This window comes from Haliaeetus albicilla, chromosome 4, assembly GCF_947461875.1.
Source record: "Haliaeetus albicilla chromosome 4, bHalAlb1.1, whole genome shotgun sequence".
Lineage (NCBI taxonomy): Eukaryota > Metazoa > Chordata > Aves > Accipitriformes > Accipitridae > Haliaeetus > Haliaeetus albicilla.
The window spans coordinates 35,282,091-35,309,615 of NC_091486.1; the positions used below are offsets into that span (position 1 = coordinate 35,282,091).

A 27,525-nucleotide genomic window follows, 5' to 3' on the forward strand; every position below is an offset into this window, starting at 1 on the left:
CTTACCTTGGATTAAGCACAGGGCGCAGCCTTGGAAATCAGTTGAATTATTAAGAAGACAGATTCTTCACATTTTCTTTTCATTCATGTATAAAGCCTTTTGTGCTTCATACTTCAAAATTTTGCCTAGTCAGTTCACAATCAGATGTCAACATCTTAAAAGTTTAGGATGAAGGAGAGGGGGAATCTGTTTCTAAAAATCTTTTAGGACTCAATTTCATCACTTGATCATAATCAAAGTTAACTGCAGTCACCTCAAACTGTCCTAACTCTCATTTTAAGTTGAAGGCTGAACACCCAACTTGGCCTTGTGCGCAAGGGAACAGGAGCAGAACTGGTTCTAGCTGATAACTAGATTAAGTTAATATTCCTCTCACAGTCCCAATCCTTTAAATAGCACTAGTTTATTGTAGAGAAATACAGCCAGACATGAAACAGTGTTTCCTTAAAAACAACAAATTCGTAGGAGGACTTTTTTCCTCTTTGCATTCCAGCTTATTTTTTGAGACTGGCCAATGCAAATCTGCCCCAACCTATGTAAATGCATTTTTACAGGAATTAACAGCAACTGTAAATTCACCACAATCCTCCATCCTCTGTGTACTCCGCTTCAAAAGTGTGGAAGAACCAAGAGATTCAGCACCGCTGAATGAGCAAGTACCGCTGTCAGGGTTATCCTGCAAGAACGAATGTGGCTTTTCTATGCAGCGTATATAGAGTGTGTGCTTAAAGCAGTGACTGCTCATACATGTGATGTTTCAGCAGAAGCAAGTGCTGCTCTGCCAATGAACTCTGGCAATTAAGTGAATTTTTTCATATGCTAAACCTCCCTTTACCTATATCTCTAGGAGGAAACACTGCAGCTAGTCCTATAATGGGAAGTCTCACTGTAACCACGACTGACATGAGAATGCTGTTCTCTTTGAGGGAGGATGTCACTGCCTGAATTAAGTCTCCTGAAACTACTTAACAGATCACTTGATTTCAGACAGAGAGATCTGTACTGCAAATTAGCAAATACTGTGCTGGAATGGCTACAAGATCTTCCTACATGCCAACAGCCTTTAGTTACATTTAACTGGAAGGTCACGGGACAGTGACATAACATGTAATTATTTTAAATCACATGATTAAAAGCAGTATCCAGAGAATTTTGATCACTTTGAGAGTTTTACAAACATTGGTAAAGAATTGTTTCTCCCACTCACAGTCATATGTCAGTGTAAGCTCCAAAATACTCTAAATAAGGACAGAAGCTAGACAGGAGGAAAGCCAGAACTCATCTGTTAGTGATGCTAGAGAGTACTTCAAATTCATGCTTGCCTCTATTGTTATAAGTTGGCAGCATCCCCATAAAACACTTCCAGTTCTGTCTTTGAAATGAGTGCTTGTTTGGAAGTTCTACTGTCCAAAGAAGCATAGACATGTGCATATCCCTCCTGCCCATCACCATCACACTACAGGGCAACCTTCCAAAATAACCATGACCATTTCCTACAGAAGATGGACAATACAGTGTTCATCAAGATTAAGGATCTAAAAGCTCAAGAATAACAGTGAAATTCACACTGACTGGGGAAAATTGCCTCATTTCATATAAAAATTTTGAATTAATTCTTCAATTTTTTTTGCCAGAACTTTTTAGAAAAAAGGCTCTCATTTTGGCAATGAAAACAAACCTGGATTAAAATTGAAGATGCCTTTTCTGGCTTTACATTTTAGTTTCTTTCTTCCATAATTTGTACGATGAACAAAAATATACATAAATCAGACTTAAAATTGTTAAGAAGAGAGAAAAAGATCACAAGACAACACATGTGGAATATGATAGGTTTGGGGCTCAAAGCCATTTTTTAAAAATCAGGTTAATCTGGCTATTAATACTGTTCTTAGGGAATCAGTCCGAATCCTAATGTTAGGAAAGTTGAGTTTGCAGAATTTTCAGATAAAACTATGTGGAGGAAAGGACTTGCACTGAAGAATTGCACTGAAAAAGGTTACTGTGGAAGACATGCTGCCTCTTAAGGAATCACATACAAAAATAAAAATTTCTCTTCTCTCCAAGGTCACACACCAGTGTTCTCTATATTTAACTGAAAACCCAGTCACCTGCTCTTTTTAGATTTGATGGCAGTAAGGAAGATACAGATATAGAGAAAGTATAGGTCTAGGAACAGAATTTTATTTGATTCTGGAAAGTATCATGCAAAAAATGTCTTTTTTTTTTTTTTTTTTAAAAGATCCTTGCCCAGCTTCCAGATGACAAATTAAAATTTACAAGTAAAAGGATGTGTAAGGTTAGCACCATAGGAGGAACAGTCTTCTCTTTACAACTCCATTTGACAGTTATAAAAGAAAACAGAGGAAAAGAAAAAAAACCAACTAGGTGACCTTGAGTTTTTATTTTCAACATCCTAGATACTTAAATCTAAACATCAAGATACCATGACTCTCTAGGCATATCTAAATAATTCACGTTCAGCAAAACTTGCTCTGTACATTGAGAAATATTTAAGTGTCAAATGGTAACTATCACAAAGTACCAGCTAATATGCAAGGTAAAAATTGTAAAGGTCCAGAAAAAGAAATGAAACACCAGAAATCAAAGTGAGGAATTTGTCCCTCTTCCAGTCTTTTGCAGGTATGGCTATCATGACTTGCTGCAAAGCTCAAAAAAATAAAAGGGATGTGTACTGGGTCTGGCTGGGATGAGTCAAATATCCTAACATTATCCTGTAATATCCTAACTTCACGGGCCAAATATCCAGATATACTTAATCTAAACTCTCCCATTTTCTACCTGCAAACAACTACAGGATTACATCAGACTTCAAATGTTTGTTTTCCTTGCTTTTGTATTCATTTTAAGAATTTGCTCCTTGTGGTTCTTACTGTAAGGTTTTCAAGATAATAAACAGGTTTAGAAACACTCCAGTCTTCACCGAGCAGGAATTCTAATACAGGATTTAAGAGTTTTAAATGCCATGTTATTACGTGCTGTCTTCTTAAGGCAATGGAATAATTCCTTTGAAGTATCCTAATTTTGCATTACAAATTGATACTAAGATTTCCTTCGTAAGCATCTCTAATTACAATACATGTAAAATTATTTAAATTTTATTAAACTATTAACCTGACTCAATTATTAAAAGAAGGGTTCAAACTCAGATCATACGGAAGAGGCAACTTTTTGTCATAGTTTGGGAAATACATCTTTTGATTATGCCCACATTTCAAGGTTGCGTGCATGGATTTTTAACAGCAACACTAAAGCAACCAGTTAAAACAATTGTTTTGTATTCAAATCATAGCAAAATAATTTACTTTAATCCCAAAGCAAAATGTGGTATAACCCAAACCAGCTGTTTTTTTCAGACCGATAACCATTAGCACTAGAACATCTATTGCAGTAAATGCCGTTTTAACGCGGAGAGCCAATGTTAACATGGAACCGCCCAGAGGAGCCTTCACAGCCGTGAGCACTACATCACTTTACCACCGGGAGAGTAATGAGACTCTGAACTTTTCTTTATCTTTCCTTTATTTATGCTTGGACTTCCAGCACTGCACATCAGATACCCAGGGTCTTAATCTGTCCTATATCAGACTGCAAAAATACAATGCTTTCTCAACTGTCCTTGCATCAACAAATCAAACAGTCACATCCAACAAACCCTTCACTTGAGTAGTTACTTCTATCTAAAAATGCATCTCTCCTCTTAAGGATTTCAACTAATGCTTCTGGCTTATAAAAGATTAAGTGCAATGAGTTACACTGAAAGTTTATAATGCAGCTCTTGATTGTATTTTCTGTGCACACATTTACATCAGGCACACAAGTTATATAAAATAGTTTGGAGTACAAAAATATGGTTATAATATAGGAGTACCAAACAGCACAGAATTAGAACAGTTTTATTGCCGTAATACCAATTTATATACAGACCCCCAAATTAAGGACTTTTTAATTCTAAGTATTCTTCCCAAATTGACAACTGTAGTGTACACTCTAAAAAACTGCAAATTAACAACACGAATCTATTTTAACCCCTACATTGCCTATGCAGTCTGCACCAACCTTCTCTCTTGCACACAAAAATGTATTATAAATAATTTCTCACAAAATGTCACGTACATTTTATTGCACATTGTACATGCCAATATCTAAAAGAAAGGCTCAAACCTTTCACTTGATAACTAACTGTTTAAATACCTAGCAGTTACTTGTGTTGCGAATACTATTGCATTTTTCAGGCTCTAATCTTAACTGATAATTTAGAAGAAAAAAAAGCAGAACAGAAAATATGCCTCAAACTGTATAGCTTAGAAACAAGCTTTTTCTTAGTTTTACTGATATTTACTGTATAAAGTCATTAAAAACATCTGACCTAATTAAAAATCCTGTTTCAAAATTTCTGCATTTTTTACTATAAAATTATGCATATAGCTGCTCGTATAATTATATATTCCTTCTGTTTTGCAGAATTAGATGTTCCTGTGCTGTATTGACTAAAACATTGAGTTACATAGGTCCTAGTGTTAACTATAGGAGTTAGTGTGCCAGTCTCCATTCTGCCGGTCTCCCCAGCAGTGGCAAGCGAGGAGCCCGTCAGAACACCAGAACAGGTTGATATAAAAAGACACTGAGCACAAGTGGCCATTAAGCATCAAGGCCATGTATAGTTCCTGTTAAGAGGATCTCTAGACTAAGAAATATGAGTAATTTATCATTAATATGTGGGTTTACGGTATGCTGCACTAAAATATGACCACTAAACAAAGGGAATGATTTGTGTATGACAGATACGTGCCAGCTGGTAAAAATGCCTCACAGGATAAAAATCTGCATTTTGAGGGTTAAAACTCTGGCATGAACAAAAAGATTAAGAAGTCAATTGATCAAATGTTTTGCCAAGGGTTTCTAAAGCTATTAGCCATCAACAGCTCTAGAAAGGCATAAAACCAGCAAAACCAAACAACTAAAATTGCACTATTACAAAGAAACAAGTCCGTGAAAGGGAGGGTCACCAGCTGCAGTTAAGGGACAGCCACTTCAAGAAGCCGATTGTTTTTTCGCTTGCAAGTGGGGATGTTGCCGTTTTTCTGGCTGCCTTGTATGAACTTCACACACACTTTGTCTTGTCTGAACTGGACCAGAAACCTAGGAGAAGGAATAAGATACATTTTAGCTAAACGTAGGAAAAAACCACATGAGGAGGTGAAGTCTTTTCTTGTGGGTTCTGAGCATCACTCCAAAAGATGTCATCTTCAGGTCTGTATTAATTATAAGAGTTAGGGAATAAAAAAAGCGCCATGGGTTATGGTATGGCTTGAGTCTCCTTCAGGTATTATCTCTTAATTATTGCTTTTTGCCTGTAACTGTGGACCTTTTACAATAGTTAGTTTGCTATTCCTTTAGAAAGAAGGCAGCTTAAAACAGAATTTCTAATGTACCTGAAATGCAGCAAAGACTATTTCCAGCTGCTTCACCGTCATCCAAAGGGACTTCTCTGTTTTCATGGAAGGAAGCTAAATACTTCTATAGCAACAACCGGGAGCACTCTTCTGATCTATGCTTTATTTAGTATATCTGGTATTTTAGCAGCTCTCGTATTTCTAATCCTTAGTTAGCCTTTACAGCCCCCTGCTCAGCAATTGGGAAAATTCACTTCCTTCCCAGCAATCTCCAAATTTAGATATTTCCTGCAGTCCAGGATAAATGAATCTGGATTTGACTCTTCACTTTTTATTGGAAAAGAAGTTTCGCTGAATGTGGAGAATTGCTTTAAAAAAAACCACTAAAAACCACCAATAGGCTCCTGTGGAGCCTCAAACTTCTCACTGCTCAGGATAGCAAGATTAAAAGCAATAAACAGGGCAGCACTGCCTTTTGGCTCACATGCAGCGGTTGCTGACCTAAAAAGTCCTTTGTAATACAGAAGATTTTCCCTTTTAGCATCCTTAAAAAGTCCTCCAGCAGAGGCCAAAAACTTCAAAGAATTTGTTCTCCAGCCGGAAACCACAAATCAAGCTGACGGCAGAGCTCAGGGGAGGAAATGGCCTCTGCTGCGCCGAGCTGCCCTTCGGTCCTGCTTTCCTGCTGCACAGCCCAGACGCTCAAAGATTAACTTGTTCGGCGCTCCCAGCCATGCAAGCATCCGGAAAACGTGAGCAGGTCTTACAGCCATCGCCTCTTGTCACCAACGCTGCATTTTCCTAGACCCATTGTTCCAATATTATATATATGAATGGGAGGTCTCCTACCAGACATACCCCTGGATCAACAGCATTTTTGCTTATATCAGCTCTCTTCCCAAAAAGTAGTGTACAGTAGTCAAAATAAGGCCACATTTTCTCCTCAATCTCTAGTTGTGCCTGTATCTAAACTCTAGCAGGAGGAAGAGAGTACTGCTTCACCATCAACAGAGATGGAACTGCTAACAACTTAAAATTATTTAGTCTGGATAAACTCAATAGCAATACACACTCGAAAGTTTTTAATTTGCAAGACAAGAAAGAAAACCACATCCCAAAATGCAAGACTCCCAGAAAGCAGGCTGTTTTCCAGACCTAAGGCAGGCAGGCAGGCAGTCCACACTAGTGCAATGCATGCTGAAACTTTTAGTAGTTTATTCCCTTGTAGCCATCATTAAACTAGAAACTTACTGGGGACAGCCACACTCTTTTAGAGGCTAAAAACCCACACCCTTGAGCAAATTAAATCACATCTGCTAACAGAACAAAGGAAAAAGGCAGATGCCATTTTCAAGGAAAAAGCAAAATTAGCCTTTAAATAAACCCTCAAATCTGAACAAACTGTACTCGCCATCACGACTCTAGATACAAGCAGTGTGGTGCAGCCAGATAAAAGGTTCACATTTTGCCTGCAGTAGTTTTATTCCACTATTGTTAAAGGGTTCCAAATTTTCTTCTTTATTTAAAATGAATAAACCCACCAAATCAACGCTACTGAAATCAGGGGGCACTTCTCACAACAAACTGAGCGCATAATAATGGTGGAGTAAGTGAGGGACTCTTACTCAGCAGGCTTTAGGAGTGCACACACACACAGAGATTTTTATTCCATGGCTATAAACACTGCAAGTGCAGTCCTTACTGAAAGCCAAAATATGAAATTGCACCAGGCAGAAAGAAATACTAATTTGAGATGCAAGCATTTTATCAAAACCAGCTTTTTAACAACCAAAAAAACCAAAACAACAGCAGGTGGTTCAAACACCATCAGCAGGAATTTTAAGAATACATTTTTTACCTTCACAGAAGAGAAGGTAGCATAGACCTACATTACTAGCACCATCATTATGTGTGTTTAGGAGGAGCTTTTCATTCTGTTTTGGTTATTTTCACTAGAACTTGGCAGCTAGTGTCCAATAAGTATCTCATAGGAATTTGTGAACTTCTCAGTTACACACAAAACTATTCTCTCAAATGTAGTATCTCTTAATTATTTCTACAGCAGCAATTCTGCTTCATAGCCCTATTTGAAACTACCTTAAGAAAAACATGTTTTCTCTAATGACTTTCAAGGAAATAAGAGCCAAACTGAATACTAGAAATGAGTACACACTGAAAATTGGATCCTTATTTACAAGTATTCTGTCAAGAGAAAAGAAGTATTAGTTACACAACAGTGTTTTGTTTTTCTAACATTAGATACTTGACTTTTTAGCATGTTGCACTGAAGGAAATGCACTTTTAAGCAAACAAGAAACATACTCATCAGATATCTCAATGTTGAGCTTCTGCTTGGTTTGGCTGAGAGTAGTACGGTAAAGTTTAGTGGCCATTTCAATAAGGTGATCGCTGCTGAGCAGGAAATCTCCTTTACCAGCTGCTCCTGAACCCTGAAACAGAACAGAAAGTAGTTAGGGCTACCAAAACCTAGAATATGAAAAATATTAAATGCCAGCTAAGCAGGAGATTTTAAAAGGAGTCTTCTCTTCCCAGTGCAATGAAACAACAGCCTTTTGTCTTGTAAATTAAACAGGGATGCAGTGCAGTGCATAAGATCAAAATGCAATTCACTCTCAAATCAACTACAAACCTGTTGAGAAAGTTAAAAACCCCTTCTGACCCTAAAGGAGGGTCACCTTCATTTGTCCTACAATACTGTAGTGTTTCTGTATCCCTCTTCTGGCTATACCGCAGCAAGCTTACAATATTTTCAGAAAGGAACAGAAACCAATCACCAACACCAGTATTAGGATGAAGGTGGTCAGTATCAAAAGACATTATATATGACACTCTTCAACTCCGTTTAAGCTAGAATACAAATGACAGCTTAATGATTTCAGCAGAGCAATGCTGACAGTGCAGTGAAGCAAATATAGCACTGAACTAAGTTCTTCAGAACCAAATTAGTTGTGCCATAACATGGATTTCTTGGCAGCCCATAAAGAAGAGATAAATATTCTGCCTGAGTGTCAGGAAGAACTATATGAGCAGCTAAAAAGGAAAACCCTGCCACAAGGTATCTGAACCAGATCAAAGGCCCACATTACAAACGGAAATCCAATCCTGAAGAGGCTACAGTGAAATATGAAGTCTGATTTTCACGAGTAAATGATCGTTCATAATGTAGTACCTGTTCTCATCTGGCTTCAGTAGTCTTAAATCAAAGTTTTTGCAGATATGGCAAAGTTCAATAAAATTATAAACCTACAGGCTAACCACTACTATTTAATGCTACACGATAATGAATAAACAATTTTTATATCATTGCATGTAAAACAGTCATATTATTGTATTATAAAGTTGTAACCAACCTCCTTGAGGTGCACCGCAAAGAAGCCATCATTTTGGGAGCTCATGGACACTTTGGTAACATCTCCCAGTGGAACCTCTGACTTGATATTCCCAGATTTTTGATCCGCAAGAAGAACGTTATTTTTGGTTAATAAGAAAATCCTGGATGTAGCCTGTGAAAATACAAAAATGCAAACCATTATCTACACAAAGAGAGAACTGGTCTTTATTGAGCACCTACTAAGACTACAAGCAGTTCATAGAGTTAATAAGCTTGGCCCACATTAGTAAACACGAACACTTGATGTTCAGTAAAAGCTGCAGATCAGTTAAAATCAGGTCAAATTTATTTATGTGTCTAATTATAGATTGAGAAGCTTAGCTCATTTTGGCACATATGCTTACGTATAAACAGTTCCTTTAATTACTAGCTTACAATTACAAAAATCGGAAACTGAAACTCAGAAACTATGCAAATCATGATAACCTCATTTCTCATGCTCTGTCAATCCCCAGGAAAACCAATATACCTTTTCAGTGATAGTTAACTCAGGGTTAAGCCTCACTATTTACTGTTATTCACCAAAACTGTGTTGCAGAACAACACAAATCATGTAGGTATTTTCGGTGTTATGCTCTCCTCCCTTTACCTATTGGAATTATTCTTTAGGAGGATAAACTTTCATATTTTCAAATGACAAATATTTTTAAAGCATGATTGTGTGTTCTTAAATTCGTCTTAGAAAATAGTAAGAAAGAGAAACAAGAACTTAATCTACATATAGCTTTTTCTCCTGTAAAATTTTAAATAATAAAATCTTAACTATTATAATTAAGAAGTAGCTGTCTTAAGCACATAGAACCATAGCTCATTATTAATTGTTTGTTTGTTTTGTTTTTAAATCTTGACAGCTGTAGCCTATGCAAGTACAAGAAAGATATTGTCTTCATTTAATTAGTTTCTTCTAAACCGGAAAATTAACTTGGCATCAACAACAGGCAACCTAATTTCACTCCTACAAATGCATAAATGACATCTACTACTTCTAATATTTAGACAGATATGGTGAAAACAATTACATTTACTAAGGGAGGAGAATACTTCCTGTTTTAATAAGTATAATTTAAATGCAAAACAAGTTCTGTGTTGGCAGAATAAAAAGTACCTAGCATATTTAACAGCTTTATTCAAATGATACAAGAAACTTGTCTCTTCATTCCAAAAAGCTTCTGATATCAATCAGAAGACAGGCAAAGCTAGCAGAGCATGCCACTCACTATTTTAAAACATAATAATATGTGATAAACAGGAGCTTGAACGACAGTGTGAACCTTGAAAGGTTAAGTTTTCTAACTACTTGAACAAGACCAATATTCTCTATTTCTTTTCTTCAACTGGCAAATAGAAGATCTAAGTTTGGTACAGAGACTACATTTAGCTGTGAATCAATACAGTCTGTTACCAGTTGATGAGATGCCATTTTTGTTTGGAAAAGTGACTGAAAACTACAAACCCAAACAAGATTTTAGTAATCTTTACGTAAATTTAAAACAGGTGTTTAAAATCACCGATTTACATAAACCCAACATTCCCAATCTTGCCCTTGAAAAAAGGGCATTTTTTAAAGTCCGCAGACTATTACATGACCGAAACGAAGTCTCCCTCTCAGTTTATTTATAACAAAAATGATCTACCCTTCTGGATAAGTAATTCCATTTTATTACCTTCCCATTAGCTCTATTGATCTTATTCACAACTTCTGCAATAATGATTTTTTCATCCACAGCATCTTTAAGTTTTTTATACTTGGGGTTCTTGCTGATTTCCAAGTAAGCCCCTTGGAACGGCTGCCCAACACTGCCCAACAAAAAGACAAGGGAAATACGAGTTAAACATGAATCTCAGGGAAAAAGCAAACCTCCTGAAGCCGTCATGTTCTGCTTCAGGCTTCATGGAGCCAGGAGATGCACCAAATACCTTTTTCAATGACTCTATGCTGCCAGAAGCTTCCTCAAGGTTTGATACATTCTCTGCCAGGTAAAGTCATTTGCTGCTTCATTTTTAGTGAAAGAACACTCTAAACAACCCAGAAACCTCTACTCACGATTTCTAACTGTTTTAAAAAACAGCAACGCAAAATAATTTGCTGTTGTCTAAGAGAATAACTAGAACAATACATAACTGAATGCAAACAGGGCTCTTAACATGGTGTTTGTTTATGCAGCGTAGTTGTCCTCCATCCTGCTGAGAAGCAGAGAACTGCAATGCCCTGCCCTCTGCCCCAAGACTCTTCAGGTTGGTACCACCATTCCCTCAGTGCAGTGGTGTCGGCATTAATTTGTGCCGTGCAGGCACACTACGTCAGCTGAAAATAACTTGGGAATTGCTACAGAGTAGTGTGGATATATCTCCCAGTACACTATCCTGGGGGAAAGGAGAAAGGAGGAGGAGGGGTAAGAAACGATATTAGACACAGAATCTTGTTTGTATACATTAACAGCACAGTGATGGTGAATAAAGAGAAATTTATCACCAAAGACAGTAAAAGGATTTTTTTTTTCCTTGCTCTGGAAACATTTTCCAATTAAATGGGCCAAATTGTTATGGATATCAGACACAAGTACATCCTTGCATATACAATAAATTTTGATTCAAAATCACCCAATAACAGCCTCAGTGAAAACAGGAAATAAAACTTCAGTAGGACTGACACCTCTGCTCTTTCGCAGTATTTCAGTGACAGACAAGAACTTGCCTTCAAGACCTCCTGTTGTTTGTTAAGTGTGTACCAGCTCTTCATCAAGACTTGTTGCGCTTGCCAATCACCCATCTTTATCCACCTCAGGGTTATACAGCAAGAGCTCCACTATCAGTTAAGAATTGGTGAATACAGTTGCTGCTTGCTTTGTTTGGAAGCCGCTTTAACTAATTGCTTTGATTAAATTACAGTCAAAGTACTAAATGCAAAGCTTTGCCAAGACGAGAGCCCAAGAGGAGCCAATATATTATGTGGAATAGCACTATCTTTGCAACTGCATCTTTGGCACACAGGGAGATGGGAGAGAAAAGGAAGGGTTCTGGTATTTTAGTACTCACAAGACGTCCCTCTCTGTTCTTAAATAATTGTATTATACACAGAAAATTAGCCACATCCTATGACTCATTATCATACTAACTAATCAGAAACTTTATACTGTAATTTCCTCCACCCCTAGGCCAATAAAAAAACCCAACAGGAGCTAATCAGCTCTGAATACAAGACAAAAAGAGATGGAAATGTTTCTAAATGAGTGCAGGGTGGGGAAACCATTCTAACTTTCTACCATGTTGGAGCTTTGATTTTTTTTGTTTTTATTAATTAGTATTATGAAACCATAGCCACCAAAACAGTAGATTCCCTGTGGATTTTGTCCCTAATTAAACAATGATGACTTACAAGCTAAAACTGAAATGAATCAACAGTTACCCTCTATCACATATACCACTTAAGAATAAAAGTAACGTAGATAGACATTTTGCTGTATACAATTTCATTGTTCAGTCTTGGTGTAAAAAGTACCAAACCAAGGATATAAATAAAAATCCTTCCTTCCCAAGGAGCTCTACGCTGATCAGATGTAAACTGACTCAAAGCAAAAAAACCTGCTTGCTCCTAGAAAAGTCCAAAGGAAGCATCTTTCTCTTTTCCCAGCAGCATAAAAAGACATCCCAAAGCAAATAAGGAACAAACCACAAGCTAACATATACAGCCATTAAATAAGTGATCTACTGAAGGGAAGAAAGAGAAACATATACTGAGCCCATTCCAGGAAAAAAAGGAAATGTCTTAATAAAAAATGACATAAATCAAAACCAATAACACACAAACAATCAGGCAGAGCTTGCCCATGCATGGAACTGCTCTCATCAACTCTTGCAGATTCCTGTTCCTCCCTCTACTGAACCTTGCTTCTCACTTTACAGTGCCTTGCTCCTGCTCAGCTCAAACTATGACTTCTAAAAGAAAACTCTCCTGAGATGGACAAGACCTTTGTTTTCAAGAATAACACAATTTCTAAGCTCATATTCACATAAAAAGTTCAATTCAACTTCTTTCAAGGACATCAGATCTCTATTTTGTCCATTTTATTGCATGAAAAAAAAAAAAAGAAAAAGTGCATTCCTTAAGTAAAATTAGATACTACTGCACTTTCTTGAGTCATGTTAGCTCTGCAGATAGCAATGACAAGAATTTATCAGTTTTTAAGAACTCAATAATCTGAGAGACCAGAAAACTTATTTGCAGAGATTTCACATTTTTAAAAAGTCTCCAATTAAAAAAAAAATTTAAAAAATCTAAAATGGAATTGAACTTCTAAGTTGTTTTTTTTCTTAAGTACCCCTTCAAAAAGATGTATACCAATGTATCTAACTCTTAAATTACCTAGTTTTCATGTTAGAGCATTACTCTGAACGTACTAAGTTTGCACATAGCAGAGCTCCCTGGCACGCCTCGTCTGGGAGTGACATTGTCACTGACAGCCTTTCAGTTCACTCTACGTCTATTGGTTGCAAGAACCAGCGTGACGGAAACTAGGGTAAAGGGTGAGAGTTATTCCCTTCTACAAGTTCTCCAAACTTCTACGATGTGAACAGGTCATGGGTGGTTAGAACAACAAAACATCATGGTTTCTGGGCAGAAGTGCTCAGTATCACAGGACTAGTGGCTGCAACGACATCTAAGTTAGAAGCAAACTGAGGTCAATTTCCAGGATTGTAAAGTAAAATGATGGAGGGACATTGTCATACAAGGAAAATGCACTTTAGATAAAAAGATAAAGATAAAAAGCAAAATCTTGCTTAGTTTCCTAAATCTATGTAAGGATACTGAATTTATTGTACACTAAAAGCAGCAGAATAAGTCATTACCTGGCTGGATATAAAGCCTTCTTGTCCTTGAAAAGTTCACTTGCTTCCAGTTTTTCTTCATATATAAGCTTCTGCTGATCTGTGAACTGGTCTCTGTACTTTTTACACTACAAAACATGATAGATTAAACAAACAAAAAAAATTCTCCTTCCAAATCTGATTTGAAGCAGCAGCAACACAGACTAATGTTTGCTTATTGCTCAAGATGCACATTCTTTGTATACTTCTGAAGTGACTCAGCTCTATCCTACATGCCACTGTGGCACAGTAACAAACAGCAGAGGTGTTTTTCTCCTCATCCATTCTAGATACTTCTGAATTACACCAGAACCAATATCTAAAACATCTCATTTAAGCATGTTGCATTTGAACATAGGCTTAATCTATCCGATACCAGGCATTGGAAGACTGCTAAAAAGGTTCACAGAAACATATGTATAGTTCCACGATTGCGGAAGTTTATGTAAGCAGAGAGAAACAACAAAACACAGCTGAGAGGATGAATTTTGCAGGCTCAGAAAGAAAAACTGTTCCTTGACAAGTCACAGAAAACATAGCCCACAAGATCAGTAAAACGTCTCATCAGCACTTAGATTCTCACTGTTCTCTCCATCCATAGATCCAAAACAAATTTCAGCTAACCACAGTTCATGAGTAAAAAATTCCACCCGGTACTTCCAATGTTGGTCTAAGAGCTAGTCCCAGTCCTGGCCATGGACACTAGTATTATAAGCTAACAATTAACAGGCAACAGGCATACTGCTTTAGTATTAAGTTAAAAGCTGATGGCAGGAAGCAATCCTCTCCCTAGCTCCAGAAAGGAGTAGGCAGGATAGTTATACCCCTTGCAGGCCAAAGACAATGATCAAAAGACATACTTCTTCCAAAGAAATAAAATCATCCCGGCTGGAACAGGAAGAAATACATCCTAAAAATAGGTTCTTCCTGAACACTACTGAAAATCATGCGATGAAGTTCTGTACAGACTGGACCAGAATGTGTCCTACCCTCCACAAATGGAAAATCCTCTTTAATTCCTTGTGAGTTGAATCCAAGAATAGGTAAGGTCTTGCTGGCCAGTTTTTATCTATTGGTGATAAAGAAGGCATCTTATTCTTCATTTCCAGGAAGTATTTTTGAATCTGTGATAAAATTGAAGCAAGATGTTTTATTAATGTTCCCATACCAGAGTTATTGAAATAAGCAAGGAAAAGCAGATGCTCTATGATTAAAAGCACAGTTACCATACTGCAACTCTCAGTTTTAATAAACCTGAATATGGATTTAAAAAGCCAAGTACAAAGAGAAATGCAGATTTAGGTATCACACAAGTGTGACAAATGCTTAGTTAGAGCCATTCTCACACCTCCAAAACACTATTACTATCCTTTCTTTACCACATCAGAATATTTAAGTTGTCAATTTTCCGTATGCTTAGCGTGGACATTTCCTTACAAAGACTATCAGGGCCATAATACAGCTGTTACTTTTGCTAGAAAACAGAAATTTACAACACAGAAAATGTACATGTGCTTTGTATGGATATATACATACAAGTCTCTGAAGGGTAAATTCATAAATTTTTCTTCCAGCATTGGCTCTGAAGAATTTCCTGTACTCTCTACGGACCTGAAAAGTTAAACAAACCCTCAAAGTGAATACAAAGAATGAATTTGTTTCCACAGGTACTGTTTTATAAAGCTCTATGACAGAAAATACTAAAAAAGCATACTAACATGCAAAGTGTTCCCTGAAATAGGAACATGAACTGGGTACATTTAAAATATATGAACCAGACCGTGGACAAAGCGGTCAGAAAGTTACCTCAGATGACCTGAGTACAATCATTTGCAAATTTAACATAGACTTTTAAATACTCTCCTCTGAAAAGGCAAGATACTCAAATATTGTTGAATTCACAGCATGAATCCATTTTCATAGGCTTTTGCAAAAAATTGGACTGGAAAAAGTAAGGTATCATCAGTAACGCATATTTTATTGTGTCTGAAGCAACACTGAACTGATATTACACAGTTAACTGATGAACTGTCTCTGATTTTTCCCCTTTAAAATTCCTAATACACAGAGTTTACTATAATAAAAAAGTGATTTTTTTTTTTTTTTCTTCAGAGCAGACTTATACATATCTTTTCACACAAGCAGTCTTCATTCCAAAAGGAAAATAAGTTTTTGGTGTTTGATAAGAGCAGAGAATCAACACAAAGGTTCTTAATGTCAGCAAGCTTGAGATTTGCTTCTAAAATTTATATTAAAAAAAAAAAAATCAAAAAAAGTAATCAAGAACCATTTTTGCAGGTGATACTAATTTTTTATATGCGCTTGTAAATGCAAGTTTCAGAGTACTTGTTTTGCCCTTGATATTTCTCTCCGTGCTAATTAGCATAGTACCTAAACTCTCCCCCTCAGAAAACCCAATCTGAGAGAGAGCACAACTGGTCTGCAGTTGTATGGAAGCCCAGGCTCACGTCAAGTTAGCTGAAACATCCCTCAATTTTTTTCAAACTTTGGCACAGCCTGCAACACACCTGTTAAAAGTTTTGAGCAGAACCCAGGGAAAACATCGTGGCTTTGCATAGTTCACCCCAGAGCAAATTTACTGGTTTTAGCTAACTCGTTATGTGTTGCTGAGTTCACTGTAACCAGAAAATAAAGGGAAACCCATAGAGGAAAAACCCACATCAACTTACAAGAAAAAGTTTGTTTGGCTTATCCTGGCACACCTTCTGCCCCATACTGAGCGTTGTGCATTTTAAGATAAACCAGCATTTTGAAAGCAAGAATCTGTCACCATTCCGGGATTAAAAAACCCTCACAGATAAACGGGCATTCAGCCGCATTCATTCTGTGCAAATATAGCACATAATTTTTTCCTCCTCACTTTTAAAGAAAAATTATTAGAGCTCTTATTCACTGATTTTCTGTAAGGTTTAGTGCTCTATATTAGTGTACATCCTTTATTTATTATTCAGGGATGGAAATTAACACACTCAAAGCCACTCCAACCACAATCACCCCAAATCTCACCACATTCTCATAGACTCTCTTTAATAATGTTGCTTTGTGTTATTCTTTGTGAGCTGCAAGGTGTGCAAATTAATCTGGAACAAAGGGACTAATATACACCCACACATCCTATTGGCGCTGCAGGGAAGCTGCAAAGCAAGCACTGAGAAATGCAAGCTGTTCCAGAAAAGCCTAAATCTGGGAAGTACCACAAATGCTATTAAAATCTACTTATCATACAATCAAAAAAAAAAAAAAAGAAAAAAGACAGACTCAAGAATTAATGATTTAACCTTGATCACTTTTATCAACTTTAAATCTTCACCTCCATATGCCATGGGTGAAAATACTTTGCCATCAGACAAATGAGGATTGCCTGTGGTAACAGTGATATTCTAGAATCACAGACTATGTTCTTATTCAGAAAAATCTGCGTATTTCAGGTGAGATGGAAGTGCCACTTACACTATTTTAAAAATACATTGAAAAACCACACCACAGACAGGCAGAAACATATTCCTGCTGTAATGTGCCTTAAAGGTTTTGGATTCATCAGTTTTCATTTAAATGCCACTGTTTGATATAAAACAGCCTCTGAGTTCTCAGGAGGGACATATTCTTGGTTTAAAATCATAAAAACAGACCCACTTTGGCAGTAGTACCTAAAGTGTGATTCTGATCTGCAGTACGACTTCTTAAAATGGCTCCTTTGTATTTCCAGCTCTGGTTTCCATGTATGTATTGTAACTGATTTTTTTTATATACATAGTATACATTAATTATATATAATTACATGTTTTGTAACTATTTTTCCCCACTTCATCATTGTTAGAATAAGTATGAGAATAAGAAAGCTGGGCTTTACTCTGCATTATCAAGCAAATCGTTCCCTTTTATACTTCTGTAGTCTACAATATGCCCTATTAACAAAAGTGACACCCAGCCAAACAAAACTGATTCAGATTTCTGCACTTCTTCAGGACTGTATCTGTAAAACTGTTTGAAAACTGTGTTACGTAAATCATTTGGGTACAGATCTGAAACATCTCAAGATGCCATTTTCATAGTCTATTTACAGAGCAGAACTACATTTTTCCAGATTACAAATGTGTTTTCTTTTGCCAACCAGTCCTTGAAAGCAAGGGACGGAAAACAAGACTCTTGTACATCTCAGTTTTTCTGGGAATTCATGGCTGCCACCAGCCATAGGTAACTGTACGCAGTGCCGTGCCCTAAAAAGGCTTGACGGAAGCAACAGGACATTATCACTAGCTTTACGCCGTGCCCTCGACACTGGGGTCAAGGGTCTAACGTGAGCAGCAGAGTCAAACAGCTCCACCTGACTTCCCATTCAAACAAGCAGAGGTCACAATAAGAAAATACATCCTTGTAATCTTTCTGGATAGGATCTTTGCCAACGTAGGTCAGGTTTTTAAGTCAACAGCTGTAATAGAGTCCCTTTAATCTGACATTTGTCTTTCACTTGAAAACTGAAATTCCTGATATGACAAAAACACCTCATGCCTAAATATTGCTGTAAATGAGGCATTTTCAGCTTATGAATTTTTCAGTAAAGTCCATGACAAAATTAAGCAACGTAATTCTGTGTAAAAATCATCCCTACCAGTGAGCCCACATAACTGCTTGTTTATTAACTGTTAGTAAAGATAGTAAGATAAAGCCCACTCTTTACTGAGTTCATGTTGACAGATGGGAGTGTTTGAGAAAGTACCTTCAGTCCAAGCCAGTAAGCCCAAATGACTGCAACAGCATGCTTACGCCTAGCCTCCTCCTTCAAGCGTTTCAATTCCCTTCGAGCCTAAAAGGTTTAGATAGTGAACAAAAGAGACAGCCCGATGCAGATAGCACAACGACCGGGAAAAGGCTTCTCCCAAATAGAACAGCCAACTTACAATCAAGATACAGAAAGACGGAAGAACAGCATTTAACCTTTAAAACCCAACGTGTCAGCGTGAATTGGTATGAAGCAACACAGGAGGTCAAAAAAGCCTCCACTGCTGCTTAAGTGGCATGTACAGATAAGAATTTTGTCAGCCCCGTTATTCACTATCAGTGTTTCCACCTTCTCTTCAGTGCACACCTCGCAATCTGTGGTAAGTATCTTGTAACTTGATTCTAATGGAGAACTTTGCGTGCAGTTGCATCATCAAAATGACACGTATAAAAATCAAGACTTACTAAAATCTCACTATCTACTTCTTTCACTGGCAACTGCCTGGGCCGAACAGAATCAACTCTCAAACTATGTATGTAATGATGAATTACCGACACTGTATTGAGGGCTTTTATTCTGGAGATTATTTTTTATTTTGATCTTTATGTACTTAAAAAAAACAACTCTCCAGCCTGGTATTATGTCTGTCTTTATGGAATGAAGGGGTAAACCCCCCAAACCTAGTGCCTTCCTCATGTACAAAGACATCAGCACCTACCTACATTTCATCAGTCATTCCCATTTTAGGAAAGCAATTTGCAAAGTATTCTAAACACAAAGGCATGTGTGAGCAACTTAACAGAATCGCACTTTTTTGGAGACACCAGTACATTTGTTATTCAGTTATCTGATGATAAAAGTCAAGTAAAACGAAGAGTTCCAGTATTATAGGATCAGTCACAGCAGCTCTAGCCACATATCTGCAGTTGTCAAGTTATATGTTGTCAGACAGACTTGTGCAACAGCAGTTCCAGCTTGTGCCAGTTACACTTCTGTGATGTAGCTAGAAAGGTTAATTTCTGTTAGATGTAGGCTCTCAAAGAATATGTTTTCAGTCATCCGCTTGGAGCAAAAGCTCCTACTATACAGCACTGTAAAAACAAGGACTCCACAAAGCTAAGTATTTGTCTGTCTTGTGAAAGGGAAGGAAACTGAGTACTTGAGCTCCATAGCTTTTTTTTTTTTTTTTTTTTTTTTGGTAAAGCAAGCACTCTCTGATGATAACTTTCAGCAACTTTTGTTTTAAACATTCCCCTGGGAAAAGATAAAACAACACACCAATGACAAGTTTTATCTCTTATCAGATACTGTAATTCCTTTTTTTAATCTTCATTCAGTTTAGATTATTATCTTTAGATATATATTTTTTTATATTTAGATTATTTATATTTAAGGAATAAGGAGGCAGTTTTTAATGAAATTTCTTCCTATGAGTCAATTGATAAAAATAACTACTAAAACATGTTAAAAATTAACCAAATCTACTATAATATTTAAATGAGGAGCTCTAACACAGTTAACACTACTGCATCCACTTTCTGGACATGTCCTTTTTAATTATAAAGAACATCTTAAACCTAGGAAAGTAAATATCACTTGTGCAGTACTGAGCAATTTTTTTGGTGAAAGGAACTCTGGTGAAAAATAAAATAAATTATCAATGTATTGCATTTAAACAAATGTAGAGGAAACAGTGCATCTGTCAAATTACATAGCTACCTAAGTATCAAGCTAGAACTGAAAAGTTCCAAAGTCTCTCTAGTATGACGGAAATTCTGTACATATTTGTTTGGATTCCCAGGGCTGCCATTTCATTAGAAATCTAATAGATTTATATCAGAATAGCAAAGGTCAAACTCAGCATTATACTCCAGATGTAATTTGAGCACATTTTTCCCATCTAGTTGGCAAGGTGTTCTGACAACACCCCCCCCCCCCCCAAATAATAACTGGAAAATGTTTTAAACTTAATATATTTACTGAATATGGTTTTCAACTAAATTACAAATTTATTAATTGAAACCAGTACATTTTTGGCCTCTAGCGAACAGCATTTCAAATGTTCACATAACCCACAATTGCAGGCTGGGGATTAGCAAGAATCTTTCAGTGGGACTTTGCTTCTGAAAACAAACAGCTGATGCTGGAATTCCTGGGATTTTTCTAGGGCTGTAAGTTTAAAATTGCAAACTAACATGATCTTCTGCTAAAAGATCAGGTCATAAAACCGTGCTTTACTTGTACTTACTGAAATTTTCTTACTGGTTCAAATCACAACCAGAAAATCAATTAAAACTAGAATTTAGTAAAACCTAATAGCATTGGTTTGAACTTGTAAATAAAGACTGTCCAGGGTGCAGAATATACAGCCTGGTGAAAATCTCGATTGGATCACTAATAGTGTCACTGAAAGCACTTGTTAGGGGGGAAAAAAACCCAAACAAAACACACACCAGAAAACCCCAACCTTATCTCCCCCCGCAAACCATGCTTTGCATTTTTAGATGCAGTTAAATGCATTGCCTAATTTGAGAATACTGTCTCTAGTCATCTTTAATCTAGTCTAATGGCTTGTTAGTGCAAATCACTACTTGGTTGCCATGCAAAGAATTTCCTACTCTACAAAAAACTGACATACAGAATGTTGTCAGATTTATTAAGTGTGGCATGAATGGAAATGGAAGGAATCAATGATCATGCTCTATTATTTTAGAGTCAATTGTATTAGTCATTAATTTGCACTATTTACTACTGATTAAACGTTGATATTGTTGGGTAATGAAGGGGAGCATGTGATATGTGCATGAAGTACCTTATATCCAAGCCAGTAAGCCCAAATAACAGCAATAGCATGTTTATTTCTAGCCTCCTCCTTCAGTCGTCTCAGTTCCCTTCGCGCCTGTGATGCATTTGAAAATGGGATATAGAAAAGCTTAGGAAAGAAAAGGTTACTGCAAGTTCCCAATGGTGCAAGAAAGAAAGAAAGAAACCAGTCACTACAAACAGCAAATATTAAAGCGTGTCCCAGCTTCCCAGACTGCACCAGCTAAAACATGTTAGCAGCAAAGAGAAAAAAAACCCAAAAAAACAGCAGTTTAAGGCACTGAAAATATTCCCAGATAACTTTATTCTGAAGGGCCTTCTTCATTCTATGTAGAGACAATTAAGTGCACAATTTGTTGCCATTTTCTTACCTGGGTACCATGCCAGTAAGCGGCAATTATTGTGGCAGCCTCATTACAACGCTTCTGATGCTTAAGTTCCCGAAGAAGTTTCCGAGACTGTGAACAATTGAAAATATTATTTTACTCAAAAAATAACCATAATTTCTTAATGATTTTAAACTAAGGCACTGCAACCTGTAAATCCAGGCAAAACGAAAAAACAATGTCTCCAAATCCCCAAGCAAATAAATTCATAAATGCTACACAGGCTAACATTCGATGTTGTGGGGAAGATTCTGTGCACAAGGGAGAGCTTGGGACTAGCAGTTGAGGGGATCTTAGTTCAATGTTCATTTTTCTCCCAGATTTGCTGCTTCACCTGAGGTATGTATATGTCTGTGTGTACAATGGCAACAATACTTTTCCTCCACACAGTATGTGTCTTATCCATTTAGACTGCAATAAAGAATAAATCACAAGTAAATTGCCAGGCTTTAGATCACACTAAAGGCTGCTGTCATACCAGGCTTTTATCCGTGGCAGTGCTACCACGAAAGAGCGTGTTCTCCAATGACAAACAGAAAACCATAACTCAAGGCGAGATGATGCTTTTACCCAATTTTCTTCAAATAATCCTCATGGGAAAAGACAGTACATCAATAATTAGACTGAAAGGATATTTTCAACTCATTTAAACAAAATAATAAGGACAAAGTAAAAATATCACAAAAAATAGTAAAATCAAATTATGCTAGCTTATTGCTGGCAAACTTTAAAACTTTCTGGGCAGGAGAGGGCTGCTAACACCTATAGCTAGTAACTGCAGCCCCTTCCTTCACTGTCTGGCAGGAAGGGAACTGACTCCAGAATTAAAGGCAGTTCTCTCTTCCTTAAATAGAGGAGAAAGGCACATTTAGTGGGGTGGAGAAAGGTTAATAAGAAAACAAGGAGCCCAGGGACATTTTTTCTGAAGCTAGACAGCAGTAGTTGCTTTAAGCACTGTGGATGCTTTCATTGAGCCATTAACCTAATTTTTACCTCTTATTACAGAATCACCCCTGAAGACTCTACTATGGCTCCAGGATTATCCCTTCACAAAGTACAAACCTCTCAGAAGAAACAAAGTTGTAGCAAACTGAGGCAGAGGACAAGCAAACAGTGGTAACGTACTTGCTCAACGCAAGTTGAGTACAGTACACTTTCACCCTTCTGCTTAGCACACGGAGGAGAATTGAAGAATTAACCCAAGTAACATACTGCCCAGGTGACCCAAACTCTTTATTTTAAGCCTGCTTTCAATTTTGTTCATTCTTTGAGAATCCTGTTAACTGTAAAATAACTGCCGACCACAACTTACTTCTTCCAAATCAGTCCAACGTTACAGTTTTCATAAGCCCAGTGACAGAGTCCTGGACCATCCTGCTCTGGAGCTGCCCGGCTGCCCGGTTAGCATGTACCTAGGTCTGCTCTGAACACCACACTCACTCATTCATACTCCAGCCCACATAAAGAGGGCACCTCTCTCCAAATTCTCTGGCAGAAGATGGCCCAAGGATAACCCAGTAGTTTAGTGTGGTCCCAGCCCTCCACTTGCACCATTTGCAGGGATTTATAGCCCAGGCTGCATGCAGATATCCCAAACTCACCTCTTCCACTGCAAACATGAGCATTTAACAACACCTACAGCACAGCCACAGCTCAATGGACAGAAGGCATGAAAGTTGGGAGGCTCAGTGCCCTTGGAGTATATTTTCTGACCTGCTCCTTACCTCACGATGCACACATAGCCACAGTGACAGGAAACTCACCTTCCAACCTCTGATGTAAGACTGTACTATAATAGCCGAACTCTTTATCTTCTGATACTTTTTTTGTTGCTGTATTGGAAATAAATGTGATGCTTAGAACAGAATATTGCAACTCTAAAGTATTGTATAATAAAATTTTCATTACTAACATCTGAAAATATGATTAAGGATACAAGCACTAAATGTAAAAAGTGAACAATTTTTGACCAAGCACATGAGACTGTAGATTCTGTGTTCAACTCAAGGGGAAATAAAGCACATCAACAATGCTGCATGGACAATGTCATTCTCTGTTTACAGAAACACTAAGTTCATGGTCAGCAGCACAAAAGTGACACGGATTAAATACTAACAGTAACAGCTTTATTTGTCTTTCCCACCAACAGAGCAGCATACAAACCATCACAAATGCTCAGGTTTGTTGGCTAAGCTTTTTACCATCTTTTCATAATACTTGCACTGTTTCTATTACCCACAGTCCCTTTCTAACACCAAACGCTGATGATAACTTAGGAACAGGAAAAAAGAAAACCCATGGATTCCTGAATGACATGCTGGAATATTATCCAAGTATGCCAGTTTGAACAATAAATTTCCTGGACAGCAGAGCATTTTCCTTCTAAAAAGCTCAGTTCTCCAGTAGACCAGTGGTTACTATAATACTAAGTGAGCAACAGTTGACAGACTTTGCGACAAGGCTTTTAGACTTCACACTCAGCCGACTCAGTTGCAGCGAACATCTCTGCGAGCAAGCTAGAGGGAATGCCCTCTAGGCCACATTCATGCCATGACTGACATCCGTCATGCCTTGCAAGGGAACAGACAGGCAAGTGTCTGCCAGATCCTTTAGCCAAGCCTCCAGCACAAAGAGTTGTCAAAAAGCTCTGTTCATGCAAGGGGTTCCTTATGAAGCCTTCCAAATCACACTGCATAACAGTCATTTTGGGTTGGGAGAATGGTGCCCTCCATCTACATGAAGAGGCTGAGCAAATCTCTCTATCGCCACCCGTAAGTAATTCTGAGGGTCTTGCTATGACTTCATTCTGCATTCAAAGACAACTGCTACCATGTTTCACCAATAAAGGTATACAGTTAATAAATCAATGATGTGAACTTGGTCATGTATTTGTTTTCATTTCTTTACATTAAAAGTTGTGCCAATCTAGCTGTGGTAACTCCATTTTTATTTCATTAAGATTGTATGAGATCATGATGAAGCCGTATGGGCACAATGCAATTCTGTAATGATGCTGTTTGTAGAAATGGTGCATTCAATCACAGAAGTTCAGCGAGAGGGGTTTTTACAGTAAAAGAGCACTTATTCATACTTTTTCCAAATGATCTATACTTCTCTCTAATTATCCATGATAACTGAACCAAACACTAATGGCTTTCAAGATGATAAACAGAAGTGCTTGTCAACTGAAAAACAGTGATTGTCAATTCTGCAACTTGCACTTTAAGATGATGCTTGCTTTCTGTATGATATATTTTATCAAGCTTTCCGATAGGCACACAATAACAAAATGCAGCTCAGATGTTTAAGAATTGTTTTAAAACTCAAAAACAATAAATCTTTTTTTATCATATAAGTCAATGTTATTTACTAAGTGATGAAAAGACATGAGAGAGTCATATTACAGTACTGTTCCGTTCATGATACAGAATACCCAATCTACAGATTTGAAACTGTTTTAGAACTGTATCAACAACAATATTGAACTACGACTCTTATGAGCTATAATTAAAATAGATCCCTGGGATCCTCCCAAGCAGCATTCTTGAGCCTCAAATACAAAGGTTCCAAATAAGGCAAACATACAAAAAGCCTTAGGAATGACTGAATTCCACATGTATATTACTGAACATTTTTTACACATTAACCATATGTTTTGAAAGCTCTGTAAGGGCCAGACAGCACAGCATTTTAGCTGAATGAAAAAGACTCTTCCCAGCTGGGCCACAAAATCCTAAAGGACTCTGGTGAGCTTTTTAATTATTCAAGCACAAGCACAATGTAAACACTTAATAGTGGTCTACAGAAAACTAAATTTTCTTTATTCACATTACTGGTACTTAAATACTAACATAAAATCGAGTTTTTTCAATATTCCTCCACACATATCAAGGAAAAATATCGTATGAAGTTTCTATCAAATATCATATCAAGGTTATATGAAAATATGTATTAAACAATGAAAAGAACCCCCCATTTAGTAGAGGATAGTATCTTACTGCATATCTCCTGTACCAGGAAGCAATCACGATCTGGCTTTTTTTCATTAACAAGAAGCGTGTGCGGCACTTCCAGCCTCTATAAATCTTCTCAATGAGAGTAGCCAAGTCCTCCAACCGCTGCTTTCTCAGATCTTCTAGTTTGAAGAGCTGGGGGGGTGAAGTTTTTTAGGGTTTTATTTCACATTGGAAGAAAAACAGCAGGGGAGAAGAGACCAGAAAAAAAACCTATAAGCACAGCTATTGTAAGAGGAATCTCTCCTTTATTCAAGTCCCCCTTCAGACACCTTTTGGTTTATTCACCTCCAGAGCTATAGGCAGATACATCAACAAGGTTTGTGGCAGACACACTGTCACAAGTCAGCGCACAGAAGTTACATTAAATTTAGGCTGACAGCTATTGTGTAGAGTCTTGATTCACACCGATTTTAACAGGTCTAACACTAAAAAGTGCCTTTGTAAATGCTATACTACATAGCAATATATCAAAGCACTGTATCCAGAAAAATCTGTAGTAACCACCTCGTGAATTATGCAGTTCGTAACAGGCTATCCTCATGAAAGATGGCTTGATTTTGCAGAAGACATTTCTCACTTACTGTTCTTGGGTTGCGGATGAATATCTTTGATCTACCAAATGAAAATTCTTCTTCAGGGATTTCCAATTCATTAAACAGTACCTCTACTCCAGCCCTAATAAGAAGTGAACGAGTTTAACAAACAGGACCCGCAGCTCTAAAACTTCTTAGTTTACATATTCACAGATTAATTTATGGAAAGTATATGGAAGCATATTTTAAATTCTTAAATAGCACTTGACATAAGAAGATTGAAAACCTAACTCATTTACTCAATGGTTATTTAGCTAAAGGCAAGAATAATCACTGTAAAGATTAATTTGATGAAAAAAAAGCAATTCTACTTAACAGCATCAGCAATGGCCTATTTTTTCCTCTTACATCTATAATGATTTTACTTAAACAAACAAAAGAAACGAAAAAGGGCTCTCACACTAACGTCAAAATGTGGAACAAAGATTGATGAGTTTGACAAATGCTTATGTTCCACATTCTACCAACTGCATTTTATAAATGTCAACAAAGAAGAAAAGACAGCAATTGCACAGATCTTTGAGATGATTGTAACAATGCTACCGTTATCAATACTGCACTTCTACCATTATCTTGATAACCTAAAGATTTAAATTGTAGCTAAAGATATTAATCTATTATGAAAGAAATTTAAATCATGCTATTGGTGGCAATGTGTAATAAGAATTAAGAGAAGCTCATTCGCCTACCCAAGACATTATCTTTAAAAATACATGTGAATCCTATGCAATTTAAAATTATATATTTAATACAATTGATTTGCAAGAAGTATTATCTCATAGTTGTTCACCAATCATTATGCAAAATTATTCCTGAAAGGACAGAGGAAGATCATGTGACTGTCTTCAAAGAATTGGGTGTTCGTACACTTTGAAAGTTGGTTATTAAAGATAAGCGTCCTCCTGATCATTCCAAACCTCTTAGTCATTTTTATTCCACTCCAGTATTTCTCTCTCTCTCTCTCTCTCTCCTCCCCTTTCTTTCAGGCCCAAATCAGTAAAGGCTACAATATATTCTAGAAACTATGTGCTCTCCTTGCTCCCATGCAAATCTTTTCCATTAAGTAGACCAGTTCATCACTAAAGTAATCTCCTTTGCCAAGGAACTGTAATTTTTAGCCTACTGAAAAGTATAGGTTTCCCAGTGAATGAACTCATCCAAAATCTGGAACGAGATGCTAAGGAGCAACATATAGGTAAAACACTTGAGCCACACTGGCCTACTTTTTAATTTACTTCTAAAATACTTGAAAGTTCATTAAATTTAAAAAAAAC

At 37.1% G+C, this 27,525-nt stretch overlaps 1 protein-coding gene across 4 annotated transcripts in view; it reads right to left on the minus strand.

The window, feature by feature from the left end:
* Positions 1 to 2,161: 2,161 nt before the first annotated feature.
* MYO1B (myosin IB) overlaps positions 2,162 to 27,525 on the minus strand; it is a 97,759-nt gene continuing 72,395 nt past the window's right edge. Inside the window, exons 19-31 of one of the 4 annotated variants that reach the window (XM_069781882.1) lie at positions 26,240 to 26,333; positions 25,641 to 25,790; positions 23,406 to 23,474; positions 21,628 to 21,714; positions 21,246 to 21,332; positions 18,431 to 18,517; positions 15,229 to 15,303; positions 14,682 to 14,816; positions 13,675 to 13,781; positions 10,491 to 10,623; positions 8,786 to 8,938; positions 7,737 to 7,864; positions 2,162 to 5,160 (exon numbers count right to left, since the gene is read on the minus strand). In XM_069781882.1, coding sequence (XP_069637983.1) covers positions 5,037 to 5,160; positions 7,737 to 7,864; positions 8,786 to 8,938; positions 10,491 to 10,623; positions 13,675 to 13,781; positions 14,682 to 14,816; positions 15,229 to 15,303; positions 18,431 to 18,517; positions 21,246 to 21,332; positions 21,628 to 21,714; positions 23,406 to 23,474; positions 25,641 to 25,790; positions 26,240 to 26,333 — 1,429 coding nt within the window. In that variant the 3' untranslated portion in view covers positions 2,162 to 5,036. The remainder of the gene's footprint in view (positions 5,161 to 7,736; positions 7,865 to 8,785; positions 8,939 to 10,490; positions 10,624 to 13,674; positions 13,782 to 14,681; positions 14,817 to 15,228; positions 15,304 to 18,430; positions 18,518 to 21,245; positions 21,333 to 21,627; positions 21,715 to 23,405; positions 23,475 to 25,640; positions 25,791 to 26,239; positions 26,334 to 27,525) is intronic. The other 3 variants (XM_069781883.1, XM_069781884.1, XM_069781885.1) reach the window with 3 other exon arrangements.